At 39.9% G+C, this 24,191-nt stretch overlaps 1 protein-coding gene across 7 annotated transcripts in view; it reads right to left on the bottom strand.

Moving 5' to 3' along the window:
• The window catches only part of Sema1a (semaphorin 1a), a 799,656-nt gene that overhangs the window by 85,580 nt on the left and 689,885 nt on the right, over window positions 1-24,191 (bottom strand). For all 7 annotated transcript variants that reach the window (XM_022079449.2, XM_087343635.1, XM_022079438.2 and 4 more), the window contains one exon: window positions 9,148-9,255. In XM_022079449.2, the coding sequence (XP_021935141.1) occupies window positions 9,148-9,255 (108 nt within the window). The remainder of the gene's footprint in view (window positions 1-9,147; window positions 9,256-24,191) is intronic.

The following is a 24,191-nucleotide window of genomic DNA, read 5'->3' as shown; positions in this document are numbered from 1 at the left end:
GGAAACCACACAACTTGTGAAATAACTGAGCTACACAAAACCTTGCGTACACAAAAGCAGATATTTACTCTTCGTGGCAGACGCCGTCAACAAACGGAGTCAGCATGAATTTACTTGCAGCAAGGAGTGGGTTGACGTATCTTCACGGTCACTGCCAAAGCAGTAATTGTCACTTAATTCCTGCTTCAGAGTTTCAAATATAATTTTGCCATGTTTTAACTAATTACCAAATTATACTAATAATGACATTTTTAAAATTATTTTATATTTTAATCTGAATGTTTAATTATATATACTTCTTCTATTCGAAGTGTCGCGGCCAACGTAAGGCACACACCAGTTTAAAACGAATGAATAATACCATCCAGTGTATGGGTACACACAATCACAAATTTGGAATTGAGACAATGGTAAACTGCCTCTAAGATTGAAACGAACATTTACAATATTTTCTGTCACACAGAAACAAGTAACAGGTAGCAAATTCCTGTAGTAATTTATTTAGTGTGTTATTTATTTAGTGTTCTGTCTGACGACAGGTCCATATGAACAGGATCCTTCCATCCTTTTCTCGGACTGGGACCTGTTCATATACGTTCTTGGCAGATGATCCAGAAGTGGTTTGCCATTGCCTTCTTCTGTGTGTGAATGGAGTAATTGTTGGGATGCCACGGAGAAACCGGGGAAGCCCCCGGAGGAAAACTCCGTGTTGCCTAGACCACGGCCTTGCCCAACACAAGTTATAAATTCGGGCACCGCCGGGAATCGAACCCGAGACCCCAGGATTACAAGGCTAGCGTTCTGACCGCTAGACCACTGTGGCGGTTTATTTAGTGTGTAGACGATCCAAATATTTAGAGCAGGGTTAGAGAAAACTGCATTTTGATGAGCTTCATAATTTGTCCTCTTTACGAAGTATTATTAAGAAGATCGAATCAACAAGAATGCGATGGGCAGGGCATGTAGCGTACAAAACACTGGTTGGAAAGCCCGAATGAAAAAGTTCACTTACCGGATCTAAGCGTGGATGGGAGGATAATGTATAAAATGTATCTTAAGGAAATATGATAATCTGGACTGAATTTATGTCTCTCAAGATTTGGATTGGCAGTGGGCATTTGTGAACACGATAATGAACCTTCGGTTTACATTAAAGGGGAGACTTTCGTGACTACCTGAGCGACTGTCAGCTACTCGACAAGGACTCAGTTCCATGGATTTGGCTAGTTAGTGGTGTTAATACGAGGGTCGCTCATTAAGTAATGCCCCACATTTTTTTCCTCAGAACATATTTATTCAAGATGGCTCAAATTTAGTGACAATATAAATCAATGTTTCCTTTACACATACTATTTTTCCACATAGTCCCCGTCAACTTGTACGGTTTTACGCCAGCGTGGAACAAGTGCATGCATGCCTTGCCGGTACCAGCTCTTGTCCTGTGCACGTAGCCATGTCCTCACTGCTTGAATCACGCTCTCGTCATCTTCAAATCTTGTTCCGCGGATAGCATCTTTAAGTGGCCCAAAGAGATGGAAGTCGGAGGGTGCCAGATCTGGACTGTAGGGTGGATGGGGTAGCACCGTCCAACCCAATTTGGTGATTTCTTCCCGGGTTCTCAGACTTGTGTGAGGGCGTGCATTGTCGTGCAGGAGCAAAATTTCTGCTGGATGCTTGTGAGGCCGAACTCGTCGAAAACGCTTCTTGAGGGTTTTCAGGGTCCTGATGTACGCGTCTGAATTGATGGTCGCACCTCTTGGAATCACATCCACAAGAATGACCCCATCACTGTCCCAAAAGACAGTCATCATGACTTTTCCGGCGGAGGGAGTTGTCTTGAATTTCTTCTTTCTCGGTGATTGAGGATGATGCCACTCCATTGACTGCCTTTTTGTCTCTGGCTCAAAGTGGTGTATCCAGGTTTCGTCACCTGTAATGATCCGGGACAGAAAGACCTCTCCCTCAGCATCAAAACGCTCCAACAATTCAGAAGAAATCGTTTTCCTTTGAATCCTGTGGTCTGCTGTGAGACTTCGTGGAACCCATCTTGCGCACACCTTCGAATATGCGAGAGCCTGGATAATTGCAATCACACTTCCATTGCTGACTGAAAGCTGTTGGGCCAATTGTCGAGTTGTGATGCGCCGATCCTCACGAATAATGGCATCCGCGCGGTTCAACATGTCTGGAGTGGTGGCTGTGGCAGGACGCCCAGAGCGCGGCAGATCACGGAGCTCGGTTTCTTCACTTCCTGAAGCTTTAACTCTCTTAGCCCAGCGACCAACGGTGCTCCTATCGACTGCACAGCTTCCATACACAGCACACAAACGTTTATGAATGTTCACCACCGTTTCTTTTTCAGCAACAAGGAATTCAATTACAGCTCGTTGCTTGTAACGAGAGTCGTTCACAGACGCCATTTTAACAGTTCACTACAGCTCCGCTATCGGTTGGAATCATTTGGAACTCCGTACACGAACGCGGGAAACATCAAATCTCAAGCATGTAAAAGTACACTTTTCTATCTTCATTATTGGCTGAGAAAAAAAATGTGGGGCATTACTTAATGAGCGACCCTCGTATAATGACATTGTTGAAAAATTACAATTGATTACACTAAACTGAATATCTTTAATACTGTAAGTATGTCCCTACGTTATGAACCTCTCGGTGTAATGTCAGGGCTACAAGAATGGTAGAACCACCTTGGCTGTAGGCATCTTCTCTAGCATTAGTGTTCAACGGATAGTCTTAGAATTCGGCAGGCGGGCCTGATGACAACCGTGGTATTTCATTCGGTTAAACACTTTGAAGCACGAAACACATCTAAATATTATTTAAAATTCCAATTCTTGTCTCATTCCTCACAGATTTCCTTTTGTGTCAATGTTAAATTGAAGAAAAGTGATACAATAACGAGTTTCTATGCTAATAACCCAGGAGCAGAGGCTGTATAAGTGTCTCCTCTATTGGACCGATGTGCGTTGTGGACATGAATGGTAACACATCATTATTTAGTATGAAAACCTGTTTCTACAAAGCAAATCACGCTACAGACACAGAACCAAATGATTCCTACTCGGCTGTTGATCACGATATGATTCAAGAAGGCAAGATGGTCTTTATGTCAGAAGGGGAAGATATTGAGACATATTAAGGAAAGTTCAAAGAAGCCTGTCTTATGAGATTTACATCGTGTATTATGGCGGTATTTTACCAACGTTTCATAGGACAATCACCCTGATGACGGAGGCAGCAAGTACCTCTGACACGTCGGTAAACTTATGCCAGACTACACAGTGCTACAGCCCAGAAGACAGTGGCTTAGTACAAACGAGGAGTTAGCTATTAAGAGAACAAGAAATTGTACCAAGGCATTTGTTTTAGAAAAAAAAGTTGCGATAATTTATATCCGTTTAAATTTAGATGTGAGCGGGGGAGTAAAGTAAACAAGAAAGAAGTCCTAAGTTCACGAAATAAATAATCAGAAGTCAAGTTTATTGATTTTTTCAAAAATTACATAAATATGTTTGTATAATTTACAGAAACTTATAGCTGAGTAATAAATTAGCTAAATTACAGGTAATAAAATATACATGTCGGTTGTAATTTCTGTACTTTGCCCTGGTACCGGCTAATCACGGACGTAAAGAAGAACCATGTAGTACAGAACGACGCAACGGGAAACAAGATATAGAAAACTTGGACGAACCCAGCGAACAGAATCTGGAAACTTTTTAATGATGACGTAACGAAGTACGTCACCTAGCGCTGTAGAATAAATTTCATAAAGGAATATAATTCTTCCTCCCTTGTACATTGTTAAGTATACACTAAGTCTAAAAATGTTTCAAATTAAAATTATAGATCCCAAGGAAACCTATAAAGTGTATTCTTTTAACAGAAGTTATTTTTGAAAAAAATTCGAAGTTCTTTTCGGTTATGTACAACAGCCTAGAGATGACAATGCACCGACATAAATACAATAAAACTCAACCAACTAACTGTAAGTGAAAACCCATCACTACCAAATTTTATCATAATCTGTTATTGTGATTTTGGCATGAAACATGTGGAGAGAGAAACTGAGACAACCTCTCCATTAAAAGTCCGTTCCACTCACTCAATTCAAAGATCTGCTATGACCTAATTCACACAGGCACGCAGAACCAACCACGTTACTTAACTCAAAACTTCTTCGTCATCACAGCTTTATCTTGATTCTAACTACAGACTAAATTTATCTTAACACAAGAAACATTTTTTGCACATCTCTCCTCCCACAAAAAAATCTGGCTGCCACTTTTTATCCACTTCATAAAGTCTTGTACTTAAGACCGTAAAGTACATTCTAGAAACTACAAATGGCAGCCGAGACAAGTCTTCATAACTTGAGAGTTTAAAGCCAAAGCACGTACAAGCAGCGCGTCCCGTCTCATTTCCATTTCAATTCGAATTACAGCCACGGTAACAAGCACAATGGATGCAGTAAAATATTATCTTCAGTGTCTGGGTCACAGAAATATGCCCTTATTAAGGGCGAAAGGCCATTAACAAAGCATTTGTACGTTTTATTCCTCAACAACCGATTTTATACGAGGAAATTTTTTCTTTACGACACACGCCTATTACAGAATCCGGAATATAATGTAAGATAAAAACGTACATCGAAAGAGGGAACAACACGAGTCCTTTTAACGACCCAGAGCCAACGTCGCACATTTACTGCGTTGTTAAACATTCTTAATGTATATATGTCATTCGACCACAGAGAGAAATAGCAAACATAAACTACAATTCTCACAATGAGGATCGTACATTCTGTAACGAAAGCATAGACCTATATTTGGGTTACGGACAATTAAGGGCTTATAAATCGGACACCGTACAAATGTTCCGAAAATGAAATATGCTAACTGAAATAATAGGCCTACATTACAATTAGGTTCTGGTACCTGCTATACCTGCGAACTGTACTTACTATATGAGATCTGTGATTATCACGACGATGAACATGTACTTGGTTCCAGGTACTTACTACTGATGTTTTCGGGTCGTGGGTGGTTGTAAATAGGTTGTGTCCACATGCAGGACAAAAAATAAACTTTGCATAATGTCATCCTTTGAACATAACAATCAGTTGTACTTTTAAATAGGCTAAGAATATAAGTAACCTTTTTCGCAAGATTTTGAAACAAACTCAAAAAAATTTATGCGCTTATGTAAAATGGTACTTGAAACTGTACCATATAAATAAAGATTTAAACTTATTTACAATTTTTCTTAAACCTTATACAATATTCAATTTAATTAAAAACGGGTCACCGACTTCATCCACGCGAACGGTGGAAGATGATCACGATTTACGTCACATCAGCTGTGCATAAACACATCCTATTATTCACGCCACATATGAGGTTCAATGGTTAGCATTCCAGTTTCATATTCTGAATGTCTCAAATTCGAGTCTCAGGCCAGAGAGGGCCTATTTTGACTTCCATGTTTTTCCTCAGTTTCTAAAGCTGAAGGCCTGTAGATGGAGGCTGTATGTTTCTCCGAAACGTTGGGAAATGTATGGCGTCCTCAGTATGCGGGGAACGAAAGATCCGAGTGGGTAAACTGTTCGCTCCTGAAGGCGCTCACAGCGTTAAACGCACTGCCGTCAGAGGGGTGATACAGTGCACAGATATTGTTAGGACAAGGGTGGGAGCTTACGACCGACTCTTCAATTTCATGCTCGAGTTCTTGACTCGTGACTGCTTTCCTACCTTGCAGTAACCTTCAACTTTCCCCAACACGAAGAAACCCAGTGGTGGAATTAATTCAGCAGAACTGAGACACTGCAAACTTCCCTTTGGCTTTATCCATCTTACTTAAACTTTTATTTCGTTCATGATGGCTTTAGAATGGATGTAAGAATGCTGAGCAGGTAGCCACAAATACTGTCGTTTCGAAAATTTCCCACAAGTGCAATTTTTACAAATGAACAAAACGTAATTTCTGTCTTCTGGGTTGTTGCGCTGTGTAGTCTGGTAGATGTTTACAAACGTTTCAGAGGTCATACTGCCTCCATCATCAGGGCGATGAGTATGAAGATTTCTGTCTTCTGGGTTGCTGCTCCGTGTAGTCTGGTAGATTTCCACCGACGTTTCAGAGGTCATACTGCCTCCATCATCAGGGCGATGAGTATGAAGATTTCTGTCTTCTGGGTTGTTGCGCCGTGTAGTATGGTAGATGTTTGCCAACGTTTCAGAGGTCATACTGCCTCCGTCATCAGGGCGATGAGTATGAAGATTTCTGTCTTCTGGGTTGTTGCGCTGTGTAGTCTGTTCGATGTTTACCAACGTTTCAGAGGTCGTACTGCCTCCATCATCAGGGCGATGAGTATGAAGATTTCTGTCTTCTGGATTGTTGCGCTGTGTAGTCTGGTCGATGTTTACGAACGTTTCAGAGGTCATACTGCCTCCATCATCAGGGCGATGAGTATGAAGATTTCTGTCTTCTGGGTTGTTGCGTTGTGTAGTCTGGTCGATGTTTACGAACGTTTCAGAGGTCATACTGCCTCCATCATCAGGGCGATGAGTATGAAGATTTCTGTCTTCTGGGTTGCTGCTCCGTGTAGTCTGGTAGATTTCCACCGACGTTTCAGAGGTCATACTGCCTCCATCATCAGGGCGATGAGTATGAAGATTTCTGTCTTCTGGGTTGTTGCGTTGTGTAGTCTGGTCGATGTTTGCCAACGTTTCAGAGGTCATACTGCCTCCGTCATCAGGGCGATGAGTATGAAGATTTCTGTCTTCTGGGTTGTTGCGCTGTGTAGTCTGTTCGATGTTTACCAACGTTTCAGAGGTCGTACTGCCTCCATCATCAGGGCGATGAGTATGAAGATTTCTGTCTTCTGGATTGTTGCGCTGTGTAGTCTGGTCGATGTTTACGAACGTTTCAGAGGTCATACTGCCTCCATCATCAGGGCGATGAGTATGAAGATTTCTGTCTTCTGGGTTGTTGCGTTGTGTAGTCTGGTCGATGTTTACAAACGTTTCAGAGGTCATACTGCCTCCATCATCAGGGCGATGAGTATGAAGATTTCTGTCTTCTGGGTTGTTGCGTTGTGTAGTCTGGTCGATGTTTACGAACGTTTCAGAGGTCATACTGCCTCCATCATCAGGGCGATGAGTATGAAGATTTCTGTCTTCTGGGTTGTTGCGCTGTGTAGTCTGGTAGATGTTTACGAACGTTTCAGAGGTCATACTGCCTCCATCATCAGGGCGATGAGTATGAAGATTTCTGTCTTCTGGGTTGTTGCGTTGTGTAGTCTGGTCGATGTTTACGAACGTTTCAGAGGTCATACTGCCTCCATCATCAGGGCGATGAGTATGAAGATTTCTGTCTTCTGGGTTGTTGCGCTGTGTAGTCTGGTAGATGTTAACCAACGTTTCAGAGGTCATACTGCCTCCGTCATCAGGGCGATAATCAAACGGACTAATATGTCTACCTCTTGAAGGTCTTAATATGGTGATGATATTAAGAACACATTAAATTTGGGAAATAGTTATCAGCATCTCTTATCTGCCCGTGTTATGTCTGTAGGCCAGGGTTAAAATATACCTAAATAAAATTAATATTTTATCTGTAATAATATATGCGTAGTTGCCCCTTTTGTTTCCAACCGCAAGTTAATTTGATGCCGACTATTTTAAATCAGAGGACAAACTACTATAATGGGTCTTTAACATAGGAAGTGGTCTAATAGTGGAATTTGATGAATGTTCGGGTTCCATAAAAGCAGGAATATCTTAAACACCGAGTAATTTTAACTTTTTAACGAAGACCCGCACCATAAAGCACGAGTACGTCCATTCGCCGAGTTGCACCTGAAGAGTAGAAGAAAATGGATGACTTCTGAGTATTCAGTCACTGGACACAAGCAGCAATGGCAGAAACAACGGTCCCACGAAACCTCTGGAGGACAAAGTCCTGACATATTTACTGCCTTTTCCACATGAGCATGTGTCTTCCCTAGAGACGCGTATACACCCTTATGGCGGTTCGCAGTACAGCTCTAAAATCAACTTTTATTGCGCCGGGGTCCAGCACACTCCTGACACTTCACAGTACCAACTGTACCATCGGTAAAACTAGCCTGGATCCTTGTAAAATAGACGCCCTGCTTTAAGCAGATGCTCCCTCAGAAGTATTTATTATGCACATTAAGTTCACTATCGCGTGTTATTTGCACAAACTGTAAGATATGAACATTTTTAAGTGTGGAAGTGTACGCCCGTCGGCCTGTAACGACTGGCATTTGGTACTGATGAGAGGGTGAACACAACCATTTGTTGAAAGAATTTAATTTCGATGGGATTTCAGGTTCTTAGGATGACGAGTATGAAGATGAATATCTTCTGTGATATTGCGCCATGCAGTCTTTACATATTGACCAACGTTTCAGGAAACTTACTTCTCCATCTTAGGCAAAACAGTGGCGTCGGTCAATATCTGCAAAACTACACGGCGCAACATCCCAGCAGACAGCCAACGTCAATTTAATTTCGGTTCAGTTTTACTAATAATTTACAAGGAAAATAATTTATTTATGCAGAATATCATCTGCATTGGAATTAGGTTTAGTTATTTATCTGTATTAAATAAGTATTAAGGTAAATGAGGTACGCACATTTCGAAGGAAGCGAGTTTTAGAAAAAAAAAATCATACGCGTAATCAACTTACAATATCAGTCCAGCGTGTGTGGCTGTGAACAATTTCTTCACACCTATCCTCCGAAAAGTCACCAACTCACTACCCGGAACAAAATCCTTAATGACAAGCAAATAGTTGCTCAGTTGGCCAACAAATTCCCTTCCATTAAATAACCCGAACGTTCATTATCGTGTTCATAAGACAACGCACTAGCCTCCATCCTGAACCAGATTAGTTCAATCCATAACTTCCCACCTTATCTCACTGAGATACATTAGAATATTTTACTCCCACCTACGCCATCCATGTCTCACCATCTCTCCCCTGCCGAATTCATCTTAATATAACTTGGTGAAAAGATCACTACCACGCTGGTCTTAATTTCACAAACATATTATGTACATTTCCTTCATTTGTAATAGAGATGGCAAAGTGTTATGTCTAACCTGCACGGAGTAATCTCTACACACTGGCTTGAAGGAGTTGGTTCCACAGATCAGTAACTTGCCCGGTGCGGTGTGTGCCAGAATACGAATGTAATTCTGACAGTTCTCCTGAAAGTAGAAACACGTTTCATTAACACAGCGCTTATCAAAACTTCATGTAAGCATATAATAACAACATTCAGTATTCTTCTTCTGTATGATTCCTGCAGCTAAACTACGAAAAAGCATGTAAATACGCAAAAAAAAAAATTGCGTTGAACGTTACAACAACGAACTTCCAAGTAAATTTAAAAAGTAAAACAAATTTTGCATTAATTGGTTCCGTATCTCCCAGTCTGCGATTATTTACAATTTCTTTCGTCATATCTACACAATCCTTCATTTCATCTGTTGACAGCAGCCAAATATGACCTTTTCATAGCTGTCAAATTGGCCTGTTGTTATGGACCACGTCGCGAAGACGTTTGGGGCTGGAGGTAAAGGTTTGCGTATGTTTTACTTCGGCATTAGACGAGTGTAATTAGCTACACGCTCCTGACTTTACCTCCGACACCCATTGGATGTCATACTTTGGATGTTCCAGACAGCTTGTCCGTACGTGGTGGCGAAGAGGATATTAAAAGACAAAATGTATTTCAGAAATAGCAGCTGTACTACGTACCTCAGGGGCAAGGTTCGTCTCGGGTACATAGAAGTAAATACCCTTTAAAGTGATGAATAGATGGAATAATAATAACATAAAACACAAGAATGGCGCTACAGCTGTTCGTGGGAGAGACTGAAGAAATGGGGTCATGGCGGTTTCGGTGAGGCGCGCAGGTCAACGTACCTCGAATGAAATTACAAGCCCGTGCGATGCGTTGTCACAGGTACCGAAAGGATCACTAGGTAACGCAGAGTTTTCGACAGCCAATCTGGTTACCGCTCATTCGGACCGGATGCCTCTCCCACTTCCACACTTTAATTATTTCAGAAGGAAAGGCAGGCATATGTCTGTACCATCCTCGTAACTGGGACTAACATTCGCAACAAATGACAGATTCTCATGAAATTTGATAACATTACGCTACAAGAAGTCATCCGGGCTTTGTTCCCACCATTTCATTTCCTCCTATTTGCAGCCCAGTCACGGCAGTCGTGCGAACTTCCAAGGTGGGACTAGTGAGCGAGTATTAGCTTCTAAACAAGGATTCTGCTACATGAAATGAGTTTAGGTGAGTTATGTTTTACAGGACTGCGCGTGTATAAACTACTTTCATCAAAAATGTTTGTTGTTCCGTGTTATTACTTCACGTTATCCAGAGTGGCAATTAATTTTACAAAAGCAATCGCACAGACTACGCTACATTAGTTTTAATGTTATTCAGCCATCTCTTTCCCGGTCTTACAAATTCAACATCTTAGCCAAATGTCTAGCACTCTATATTTTATTACACTAACAAAACTGAATACCTGAACAGAGCCGTTCACATTGTATAACCGCTCACCCCTTCCAGATATTTTCTTAAGCACTTTGTTTCCAAACAATTGTAATTTATGTAACCCTAAATGTAATAAACAGCTCCACTCTCTTATTCCCTCACCTAAAAACTGGAAAATTTATTCTTACAACACTAGATAAACTTAATAAATTCATCTCACATTTCGAAAGTTTTATGAACGTATTCTCCATAAATTCTTCCGAGATACTTCAAACAAAGCTGCCCTTCTCGCACCTGTATAAACACTAAAGAAAACCGATAATATGAACCTGTCTCGGCAGCAAACGGCTGCCGAATGTACGAGGGTCGCTCATTAAGTAATGCCCCACATTTTTTTTCTCAGCCAATAATGAAGATAGAAAAGTGTACTTTTACATGCTTGAGATTTGATGTTTCCCGCGTTCGTGTACGGAGTTTCAAATGATTCCAACCGATAGCGGAGCTGTAGTGAACTGTTAAAATGGCGTCTGTGAACGACTCTCGTTACAAGCAACGAGCTGTAATTGAATTCCTTGTTGCTGAAAAAGAAACGGTGGTGAACATTCATAAACGTTTGTGTGCTGTGTATGGAAGCTGTGCAGTCGATAGGAGCACCGTTGGTCGCTGGGCTAAGAGAGTTAAAGCTTCAGGAAGTGAAGAAACCGAGCTCCGTGATCTGCCGCGCTCTGGGCGTCCTGCCACAGCCACCACTCCAGACATGTTGAACCGCGCGGATGCCATTATTCGTGAGGATCGGCGCATCACAACTCGACAATTGGCCCAACAGCTTTCAGTCAGCAATGGAAGTGTGATTGCAATTATCCAGGCTCTCGCATATTCGAAGGTGTGCGCAAGATGGGTTCCACGAAGTCTCACAGCAGACCACAGGATTCAAAGGAAAACGATTTCTTCTGAATTGTTGGAGCGTTTTGATGCTGAGGGAGAGGTCTTTCTGTCCCGGATCATTACAGGTGACGAAACCTGGATACACCACTTTGAGCCAGAGACAAAAAAGGCAGTCAATGGAGTGGCATCATCCTCAATCACCGAGAAAGAAGAAATTCAAGACAACTCCCTCCGCCGGAAAAGTCATGATGACTGTCTTTTGGGACAGTGATGGGGTCATTCTTGTGGATGTGATGCCAAGAGGTGCGACCATCAATTCAGACGCGTACATCAGGACCCTGAAAACCCTCAAGAAGCGTTTTCGACGAGTTCGGCCTCACAAGCATCCAGCAGAAATTTTGCTCCTGCACGACAATGCACGCCCTCACACAAGTCTGAGAACCCGGGAAGAAATCACCAAATTGGGTTGGACGGTGCTACCCCATCCACCCTACAGTCCAGATCTGGCACCCTCCGACTTCCATCTCTTTGGGCCACTTAAAGATGCTATCCGCGGAACAAGATTTGAAGATGACGAGAGCGTGATTCAAGCAGTGAGGACATGGCTACGTGCACAGGACAAGAGCTGGTACCGGCAAGGCATGCATGCACTTGTTCCACGCTGGCGTAAAACCGTACAAGTTGATGGGGACTATGTGGAAAAATAGTATGTGTAAAGGAAACATTGATTTATATTGTCACTAAATTTGAGCCATCTTGAATAAATATGTTCTGAGGAAAAAAATGTGGGGCATTACTTAATGAGCGACCCTCGTAGGAAAGGAAATTTTGTCTTTGGAGTTTAGGTGTGACGATATTCTTAATGCGAGAGAAACGAACCGTTATTAATATCTTCGAAGATGTACTATATCGTACACAGGTATCTTCATCTGTATGAACAAAAATTTCAGCTATACTTAGATCCAGTGTGCTTTAAAGTCATCGTAAAGAATTAACAAGGAGACACGATTTTACAAGAAAGTGATTGTGACTGACATTATTACGAAAATATTAAATTTGTAGCTTCCAGTTAAAGTCCAAGTTATTTAAAAATGGATTTAAACAAAGAACAGAAAGATTCCCAAAGCCACAAATTCTTCTCGAGAAGGCGGTACTGTCTGCTGAAGCCCAGTAGCATTTTCTTGGACATCCATCACTTGCTCGTCCCCTGGCACGTGTTCAATCCATATTTATCTATAATCCTGTATTTCTTTTCATTGAAGTCAGTTATTTATTATTAGAGTGCTTCATCAATAGCCAGCCAGAAGGCCAATTACAGATACAGCGCGAGAGAAGAACAAAATATGAAGATTTCCGTCTTCTGGGTTGTTGCGCTGTGTAGTCTGGTCGATGTTAACCAACGTTTCTGAGGTCATACTGCCTCCATCATCAGGGCGATGAGTCTGAAGATTTCTGTCTTCTGGGTTGTTGCGCTGTGTAGTTTGGTAGATGTTTACCAACGTTTCAGAGGTCATACTGCCTCCGTCATCAGGGCGACAACCCAGAAGACGGAAATCTTCATACTCACCGCTGTGAGAACCTCAAGTCTTACAAGAACAAAATAATAAATATAGCAAAATAACAACAAACAGATTATCAATAAATTACAAGAGGTAACTAGCTACTAAATACCTCTGTAATAATAATTAATTAAATTAAGTAAATCATATTAAAACGAGAAGAAAATATATAAAACAAACAAGGCACTAAGCAGATAATTCATGTATTTAGAATAAGACACAGTCAATGGTGAATACAGGAGGAGAGAAGGGTGGAAAATACAGAATGTATATACTTTCTCTTGTATGCAATTTATATATTTAAAAATAATATCGTATAAAAATATTTAAAACCTGATACCTGTTCTACAATCTGTAAACTGTTCTCTTAGACTTCATCCATCGTCTAAATTACAAAATAATATCACAACGTTTTCAAAGTTAGAAGAGATAAAAGAAACCATGACGAGATCTGGATCTGAGGCTAGCTCAACCAGGAGACCAAACAGGCACGTACTGCAATTTCAAATCAATTTCCGTGCTGCCTTGTGTAACATTTATTAGGCTGATAAACCTCTCTAGTCACAGAGACATACTTGTTTCATGTTTGCGTTAAACGTTTCGACATGGATTTCTGCAGCAAGTCTTAAATTTTTACGCCACACAAAACTTCTATTACACCTTAGTAAATGAGTTCATAAAACGTCTTATTAGAACTGGATAAGATCATTTGCTGCCACTGTATTGGCCTATTATTCAGACCCTGCGTACGTTTAGTCTAAGTAACTAAAATGCTTACAAATTATATAAACACACGTATGCCAATACTTAGAAGCTGTATTTCCTTCTCTAGCGCCACAGACTGATTCAAATTATAAAGCTTCTTATATTTCCTCTCTCTGTTAAAGTCACATCAGATTTGACTGTTATAAGAACAGTAAATCTGCTTATAACTTCTTTCCAATTTATAGACCAATCTAAAGAAATTAACTTCCTAACAAACATTATCTGCCCGTAAGAGCATTGAAGTAAAGACGATCAGAAGACATTATATTTTATACGTCAATGAGCCAAGGTGTCCATTCTACGACCAGAGATTTTCTTTAAAAAAAAAGTATACTGAAAAAATAAAAGTGTTTATTTCTTACAACACACATTAAATTAATGCCTGAAAATCAATGCCTTTTAGATGGAACTTCTACTAAAATCTAAATCCATACACAAAGCAAATAGTTACAGAATACTTAGATCCTCTTAACTGACATGAAAGCTAATATACTAAGTAAAGTAAAGTGAAGCCGTCCCACGAAACGCCATGTAGGTCGTTTGGGGGGAGATCCCGTATAGCTCCTACTCTTTTTTGACCTCGGCAATAGATGGGGGTGAGTGGACAGCGTCACGCTCCGGCCGTAATTTACCCCCGGGAAAGAACCCTGGTACCCATAGGATAGGTGGCTGGGTGGGCCCCAGAACCGGTCCGGACGCAGAGGCTGAAGGAAAAATCCTCTTTCCGCGTCGGGGATCGAACCAGGTCGTCCAGTCACTATACTGACTGAGCTTGTACATTAAGTTAATAGTGGAAAGACATAAGGAGCATGCAAAAGGAAACGAAGGGGGGTCCCCAAGCCGATGTTCGTAACTTGGGCCTCCCAGATAAGAAATTATTTTCGTATTTGGAAGGTTCATTCCAAAGGACCCAATATTATTTAATCCAGAACTGCTTGAGAAAATGTACTAGTCGGTAAAATATTAAGGAACATTTGCTATAATTTTTCCAAAATTCGGTGAATGGGTGACAAATATGTAGGGCCTACACGGTGAAGAGGAGACTATAATGAAACGTGAACAAAGTTTCACGTTCTGCAATAAGAGTTTTCATAATAAAATAAAACGAATTTTTTTAAGTACTTAATGTGCAGTGGAAAATAGTCTCACCGCATCAGAAACACAGCGGGAGATTAATGTCTCGCTCTTCTATTGTGGAAAACGTGTAGCAGAGTAACAATTCTGCCTGCAGCTGGAAAGACGGCAAAACGATTTACCTGGTTGCCTTTCCTTGTACAGAATATTCCATCTGAAACGCAGCCCTAACAACAGTGTCTGTACGCTTTGGTGACATGAATAACAAGACAAACGAGTTGCTTTTTGGTTCTATTTGTCAGGAAAAACTTAACAACCCGTTTTAGGCTACAGCAGATTTCACAAACAGCAGCAAACTATTTCGATGCGAACTAAAGGCACGTTCTACTTGCAAATATACACCATGTTCGCACCTGCACAGCTTTTGCGCAACTGCAGCGGCCTAGCGACAAGGGTGACCTTGACTCGAGAATCACGAGGAAGGTTTGGAGAGTCTATTATACGGGGGTAGACCTGCTACTGATTTCATATTTATATCGCAGTTACTGGATTGCCCTCTACCTCAGCTTGTACTGATCCACTTTGTAATGGCTTTTACCAAAACCACAAAAAGGCGCACTTAAAACATACATTTCATCTTCCGTTAGATTATCTAATGGCTTCATTATTTTCTGTTTTTGTAATTCGCACGCATCCCTTCAAATGTCTATTAGTAACACGCATCCAAGTTTTAAATCCGGCGTTATTTATTAGATGAGTTTATTTTTGCTGTAGGTATTGTCACGCACTGAAAATATTAACAAATTATTTCTCCTAATAACAGGTAAATATTTATCATGATAAATGTCACATACATACAAGGGCCTATGTTCCATTTTAATATTATCTAACAAAATGGTCTATTCCTTTCGGGTACCCGATTCAAATTTTGTACGCATTCCTCAGGCAAACTTGCTACATTACTGCAAAATATCCGACAGATATATTTGTTTTGATTACCTTAATAATTTGGTGAGGATTATAAATTATGAAGTTACTCATTATGACACCCACCAATCCTCCAATGACTCTCTTTCTTAAATTCAAATATTCTCACCATTTTGTTTCCTAACACCGTTTTAAAATTTACGTTCATCGTAAACACTGGCGAAATTTCGTACTCATGTAAACGTAGATAAAATTATAAAAAATACAAAGAAAAAGACAGTGAATAGATTGCCAATTCGTGTAAAATTTGTACTGTTAAACGTATACTTGACCGCAAAATAAACAGGGACACGCAGCGAGTTCAAACAAGTGGTTATCACAGGACAGACCGAGGTCAGCTCTGTCCTGTCATATATGGAAGCAGGGGTATCGCGATTTACTACAAATAAATGTGTGTACACAAGACGTGATGACCTATTTAAAACAGAGGTTCGAACACCGGAAAGTGGCACCTCCATCACCACAGCCTTATAAATCACTCACTCGTTTGACGTAACTGTGGTCATAACTACATGTTACGAACACGCGTCATTTACATGGTAATGAATTTAAAGCAGATGTAGGTGGAGGCTTTGTAACACTGAGGCTGCCAAAGGCGGAAGTAGAAGGAGTCTGCAGGTAGCCTACTGCACAATGGGGAAGTTCATAAACTATTATTAGGGTGAACAAATGAAGGGGAATGAGACGGGCGAGAAATTTAAAACACAAAGGGGAGATGCAAAATGCGTACGAAATTTTAGTTGGGAAACCCACAGAGAATAAATTACTTGGCAACCTGGGTGCATTTATATTAAAACCGTTTACAAGATGTATTTTATAAATAAATAATAGGATGTGAGAGCGTGGACTGAATTCAATGGGGACTAATGGCGGGTTTTGTGAATATGGCAATGAACATTCGGGTGCCATAACAATTTGAACGACCATCAGCTTCACAAGAATTTTTCTCTATGGCATTTTAAGAAAAATGGTAGTAAATTGATAATATTAAAAAAGAAACCTGCGTTTAATGAAATCCATCTACCCAATAAACAATTCTTTTATATTTAATTCAATCTATTTACACAATAATTAACAACTAATTATACTGGTATGCACAATAGTTAACTGCTTAATCCAGTCAGTAAACATCAATCGGCACATATCCTACCTAAAATTACACTTCATTTTTCCCTGTGGTATATATAGTGTAATATTAAAATTGCGTATACATAATTTTCATAAACATTTTAATATCACATTTTTTAAATAGGAAACGCCTTATTTTAAACCATTCTTTCTTAATCTGCAAATCTGTTCCTTTGTATCAAGGCTGTGCGACAGTGGATGAGGAAAATATGATTAACGACTGATATTTTGAATACCACATAACGAAGAGTCTGATTGTTTAAACAGGAAATAGATACCATTATGGCAATAAAACACAGAAGATTACAATGCACAGGGTATAGGGCCTGTAATTCGGATGGGTGAGAGACGAAATTCATGAATATGATGAATTCTTCTCCGGTTACCAACCGTGTCAGGTGGTTGAATCAGATTGGTTGTATGGGGAAACCACCAACGTTTCGACAACCATCTTCGTCCTTGTCCAGTAGCTGGTAGTCCGAGAAGAATTCATTATACTTATTATTATTATTATTATTCAGTGTTCTGTCTGACGACAGGTCCATTGCTCTGCCCAAAAAGAGCTCTCCAGTTTTCCCTATTCTCAGCTTTTCGTTTTAATTCCTGGAACATCATCTTCTTTCCTTGTTTCAGATCGTCGGTCAGCTCTTACAGAAATATATAAAAGTTGATAGAGAAGCCAACTGCAATGCTGTCATAGGTGCGTGGAAAATCAAAAAGGAAGTGTGTGGAGAATGACAATGAAACGAACTTTACAGTCACAGGAACAGGTTACGAGAACTGGAGGTGGACGGAACTAGCTAAGGATCGTGTGAAATGGAAAGACTTTGTATTAACGGCGTTTAAACCTTCTGGTTCTAATAGCAGGAGTTTATAATATCTAAAACCTGGTTAAAACAAACGTTTTGCGTTTAAGTTTGGCAAAGATATCCCTGAAGCCTTACAATTCTGAATGTTTTAGGAGTATATTATTTTATCGAACTTATTTGAGTTCTTAATAGGAATGGACCTACGGGGTGTAAATATTTTAAGGCAATCCCTGTTCGACTAAATAATGAGGCACTTCTATTTAATGGAAAATACACTGAAAACCTATATAGGCTAATCCATTATAATGCGCAACCACTATTAAAGTCGCAGTCTTTAAACGGATCGCTTCAATTCCCATTTTAAGTATTATCTTGACAGAGGTATGCTACATAGAATAGACAAGAGGTCTATAAACTCTCTCTGGCCACGTGTTCAAACCTGAAAAAGACTGGATATCTTTCGCTTCGGTTCTAGAATGTGGTATAAAGCAATTAATTCCCCTTTTCTAAAGAGTTTCTTATTCAATATACCACAAGTTTCTTGCACACATCTACAGCTGACTATTTTAAAAAATACACCGTGGAGACGAAAAATATATTTATCTTGTGAGTAAATACGTAAGATGTAAATTACATAACTAGTAACTACAAGAATCTTAGTAATCTAATAAAGAATCCAATAAAAGCAAACTATTTTCTGGACATTATCCATCATCCAAGACTAAATAAAACCAATAAACCACGACGTTTCGGAGACTGGAGTCTATCTCCGTCTTTAGGTAAAACCTACTCTGTTGGGCCTAATCTCCGAAACGTCGTGTTTCAATGGTTTTATTTAGTCTTGGACGATGGCTAATGTCCAGAAAATAGTTTGCTTCAACAACGCACCATCGTCACAAACTTTCAGAACTGAGCTACGAATCCAGTAGTTTGTTCACAAAAACTGCCTATGGACCCTATCCTAAGGCAGATGAATCCAACCCACATATTCAAAACGGAAGAGATATACTTGAATATTATCCTTCCAGTAATGACTCAATTTTCTTAGTGCCCTCTTCCCTACTGGATTTCCATCTATCGTCAACAAGGAAGCCACCCGTTTTGAACGTAGATCCCCATTTTATCATCGAGTCTACGATTTACGCATTTTCGTGTACATTACTTTTTTAAGGAAGCAAATACGAGATACGTCAGCCTATAATACTACTTTGTTTCGCGCTAGATTGTGATCAGTCGGTATGTAGCCTACTGTTCAAAGAAGCTTGGTTAATTGCAAACTGAAAAATTTTAAATATGAAAAATTATTAAAGGTAACTCGTAATTAAAATTCACAAAGTGCAACAAAATAAGTTTAACTTAAATTAATAAGAAAATAAGCCCGTGGGGTTAGTTTTCTTTATTTAACTTTTTATTTTATTGTTTGTCAAAGAGGACTGAATAACACCTGAAGAAGATCATGAATAGTGAATATGTGCGAATATAATTGGAGAAGATCGTGATATATTGGAAATAAATATCCCAGGATTCGATTTACATGATAGAGGAAAACCACAAAATCTCGTCAGGATAGTCTGTGGTCGGTCACACATTCGGACCGAAAATCATCCAAATAGAAGTCTAAAGTTTTTCCAATAAATTATCTTAATAGGTACAGATGTTTCTGGTCGCAAGAAAAACGTACTTTTTTGTGACTGCAGTTCGGCTCTCAACCAACGGGTTGGGAACCTTTTTTACGAAATGTGCAACAAACCTGAAATTGATAATAACAGCTGTTGTCCTACGATCAATAATAAATCTCAACTCTCTCCCGAACACGAGTCGGACTAATCGACGTCGATTTTCGATAAGTACTCGACTTCGATTAATTTCGCCCCAAACGCGGTTTCTCACACCCCATACAACTTGGGGGAGCGGCTGGCTTACTTCATCTCCGTCTACAGCACCGGATGTCACTACTAAATGTTTTATGAGCTGCTCCGGGTCTGCCATGACCTTGTGCTGATTAAATTAAATGAAAGAGGCAGATGATGAACAGCTCCGCGCACCACATCTATTCATTTGTTTCCTTTCTCTAAAAGCTACAACTTCTTATAATAATTATTTTATTATGTTCTTCCAACCAGACGGTAGAAACTGTAATGAGAAAGAATGCTTCAAATGCTCTCTCTCTTGCTTCACGGTACTGCCAGGGCGTGTTCACACAGAGGTAAAGAAGGTTTGTGCGCGGTGATGGGGTATTTGTTGTACGACCCTAATGGAATCAGACAAGCCATTCACGTTCCAGCAACCAAAACTAAATAATAAGTCAAAAGACAATCTACATAAACGAGAAAAAAAATACATCGGTATTTTTCCCTTATTACTTTATTTAACAATATTTTATCAACTGGTTAAGTTACATAGCATTAAATGGGAGGATGACTGTTAGGGCGGTATCGCACTAGGATGCCATGGCAGCGACACCAACAGCGATGCCATGGCGTCCAGCTGCCAGAAAAAGACGCCAGACAAGCTGCCAGCTTTCGACGCCAGTCGAGCGAACAGATGGATCAACATTATGAGATCACGAAATGAAGGGTTATTAGCAAGGAGAAATGTCCACTTTTATCACTTTTGAGAAAATGAGATTTACATTTATCAAAACTACATACCTGGAGTAAATTTCAATTCTGTAACAAAGAAATAAGTAAAAAGAATTCTCCATACACACACTTTGCAAGTCCATACCATTATTGAATTTGAAATATTTCAGTTCTTGCAAATCACATGTAATATTACATGAACAAACTTTATTTAATAAAACATTATAAAAGCAGGTTTCTTCTTAATTCACGTTATTTGTGATATATAGATAGATATATAGATTGCTAAACAAAAAAACTTATAAATCAAGTTGCCATATTGGAAAGCGGCCCCACAAATAAAGCCACAGAAACACTTCTTACCTAATTCTTTCTTTTCTACTGTAAATAAATCTCCTCCAAATATTTCAACAAGTTCTTCCCAGTTTCTTTTTTTCAAGTCCCGGTTTGCGTATTCAATAGCAGATGAATCCCATAGTGATGGTCGGGACTGAATTTCAATTATCAATCTTTCGGTGTCGAAATTATCCATGTTTGGAAGAAACAGAAATACACACAAGCACATTCACGCACGGACGTCAATGGACTGGCCAGACTGTCATGTGATGTTGATTTGGCCTTGGCCGTGGCAGCGATGCCAGTAGGATTTGAACTTGGCATCTTGGTTGGCAGCGATGCCATGTTGGAAGCGCTGCCAGACGGATGCCAGGTGCGATATATGACTACTAAATTAATGCATTGAGTTTGGCCGAGATGCTGGCAGGTGCGCCATGGCCTCCCGTTGGCATCCTAGTGCGATACCGCCCTTAGTGGTAAGTTCAGAGAAGAACGAACATGGCATATTTATGTTGTGATCTCAGCATAAACACAAAAGAACTGATAAAGACGCGGAAATATCAGTTGGTGCATATATCTGAGCTAAGGACGAAACCCAGCCGGGACCACGTGAATACGAAAGCGACATTCTTGTAAGATTTGAGGTTTTCACAGCCGTGAGTATGAAGATTTCTGTCTTCTGGGTTGTTGCGCTGTGTAGTATGGTAGATGTTTGCCAACGTATCAGAGGTCATGCTGCCTCCGTCATCAGGGCGATGAATTCATTTCCAACAAGACATCTTCACTGACTATGAGGAATAAATTGACGTTTTTTTGTATGAGATACTGAAGAAAGCGTAGTTAAATAAAATACAAATAAATAAATATAAGGAATAAAGGGCTTCGGTCTGGAAAGTTCGAGTTCAGTCTCTCAGTGGGACTAGTGCACATAATCCAACATTCTATCCACACAGTCTGCTGCTTATTGGAGGATAATGTCACGGACCTATGGTGAGAGAACGCATGTCCGGCCTGCCGTCGGTCATCATCCAACAAGTAATGTTCTTTTAGCAGAAGCGGTATGTGCTAAGTTGGTACGGCCGGTCGCATGTAGTACAGAAAGAGGCGAATGAGTGCAGTAAATTTGACTGTAATCATTTATATATTTACCAGAGATAAGAGAAAGATAACATCATCGAATCGAAGTAATTCAAAGTGATATGTTAAGGTTTTAGATTATCCAGGTAGATGCATCATTCAGTTTACATTTTACATTGCATATATCCTCCCTTTATTGCAATTATAACATTTATACGAAATACGAACAATAATCATGGCCTACAAAGCCGAAGACAACTCCAGGTATAACTGCACGCAAGAATTCGTATTTTGGCGGGAAAATATGAAATATGGAGAGCATTTTGCATCTGGACAAACTCCGAAATGGAGTCGATACAGCTCTTCTTCGGGGAAAGGTGAAAATCTAACTAAATTTAATGTCCAGTCTATTACACATTTTCAAAGATCACTGTAGATCTTCATGACGGCCCTTCTTTGGTAGTTTTCCAACATAATTCGAGGACGGAACATCGCGAATGAGTTCTTGGCAAGCCTGGTTCGTATACCGAAAGTCCCAAATTTGAACCCAAGGTGGATTGCTGGACTAAGGCTTCACGTCGTTTTTAAAAGTAACGACATTTTTGGGATACTTTCTTCCACATGCTATCTAACGCAATACAAACAATTATTCCACAACTAGCACTAGACTTATATAACTTATTCAAATGAAAATCACCGTAGAATACAGCAAGTATTAATCAAGAACCAAACAGCCTGAGAATTCTATACACACTTGCAATTTCATTGCAAATGGTCTCTCCACAGAAATCAGAATAGGCATACCTTCTAAAACAGATTCTGTTCCAGCCAAATGCTACTGTACATTGCGAAGTGTTTGCTGGAATGTTGAGTTCTGTAGTATGGGAACCTTTTGTGTGTATTTTTATACGTAACCTAATGAATGAGTTTTCTGGTTGGTTGGCACATCGAGTTTAATTACTTGTGCATGATTCTCACTACGTCCCACGTGGTTCAAAAGGAAAACATTTGAATAGCTAACGCTACTGTGAATAACAGTTTAGCCAATATAAAGAGTGTGGCTATGTGCCTTAAATTTATGCCCATTAGTAGAGAGAGATCGAAAAGTCAAGTAAACCATTCCTGACACAAGTTATATTTCTTACAAAAAAAATGTAAATGCCCACGTAGTTCAGTGATGCATGCATCCACTTTTTCCTTCATGGTTGATGTAACACAGTGACGTTTTCATGGACGACACGTACACGATGTGGAAGAAGTTTCAAAATATCCATTGCTTTACGTACACTTCCGAAAAAAAGTCCACTGTGAAGATAACATATTCTGGATGACTTTCCAGGAAAGCGTAACAAAGTATAACAGATATCGTCCACACTATCATCATTTTACCCGAAGGTCGCCAGGAACGGTTTCTGTCGTGTACGCTTCCTGTGTCAGAGAAAAGGCCCACCGGACGAGATATGGTCGACTTGTTTGGAACAGGATAATCGAAAAATGTATCCCTAAACTCATTTTAGCAAGTTGAGTTCAGAAGGTGATGCCAGGTAGTTTTTGACAATAAACACTCTTTGCATTTGTGAAAAAGACATCTTTGTACTCCGACTATTGAAAAACAGCTGACGGAATGACACGAGCACCATGTCTTAAGCCACCTGAATCCTCTCACCTCATTTATTTCAGATCCTTTCATATCTACATCAATATTCCCAGACAGAATCTCTCAACTTCAAGTTTCTTTTTAAATTTTTGTATAGTCCAGCCCTTTCATACTCCTTGATTTGATCACCATAATACAGCTTGATGACAGAATACATAATGGAACTCATTACGCCTCGACCTACATGATTCTCCGCATTTACGGATACTTCACCTCCCTTAGGTCCATGTAAGTTCATCAACACGCTGGTCTCAAACACACGGACTGGTCTATCGTATTTAGATTCGCAAGTGACCAGCAGATAACGAAGTGCAATGTTACGTCGTCTTAAAAAAATTTTAATCCATGCTCTTCATTTAACAGTTTATTCATATGAAATTATATAACTGGGCGAGAGTTAGTAAACGTTGCAAAGCTACGTACTGGACGAGAGGAATTAGATTACCGAAATGGCAATGATTCCTTTTCACCACACATTCAAAGAGGGCATGAGACACCCTCCCTCCTAACCTACACGACGTTTCATCGAAGTTAAAACGGTCGAAGAATGTGGAATGCTACTTATATGCATCTTTATGGCGTTGTGTTTGAGCACATGAGCAAATATATCTTAACTTTGTGTCTGTGAACTACAATTATGAGACCTGGAATTTAAGCCATCTATCCGCAAATGTGATTCAAATTGTGATTTTGGGTAACAATAAGAGAGAACGATGTTTCTATATTAATAACCACACACTTAACATGATTTGCTGAAGGAGCCT

Source organism: Zootermopsis nevadensis, unplaced genomic scaffold (assembly GCF_977971745.1).
Source record: "Zootermopsis nevadensis isolate Lab colony 2312 unplaced genomic scaffold, Znev_1.0 Znev_ptg000006l, whole genome shotgun sequence".
Taxonomy (NCBI): domain Eukaryota; kingdom Metazoa; phylum Arthropoda; class Insecta; order Blattodea; family Termopsidae; genus Zootermopsis; species Zootermopsis nevadensis.
The sequence above is the reverse complement of the archived record's forward strand: the minus strand, read 5'-3'. Positions and strand labels throughout refer to the sequence as shown.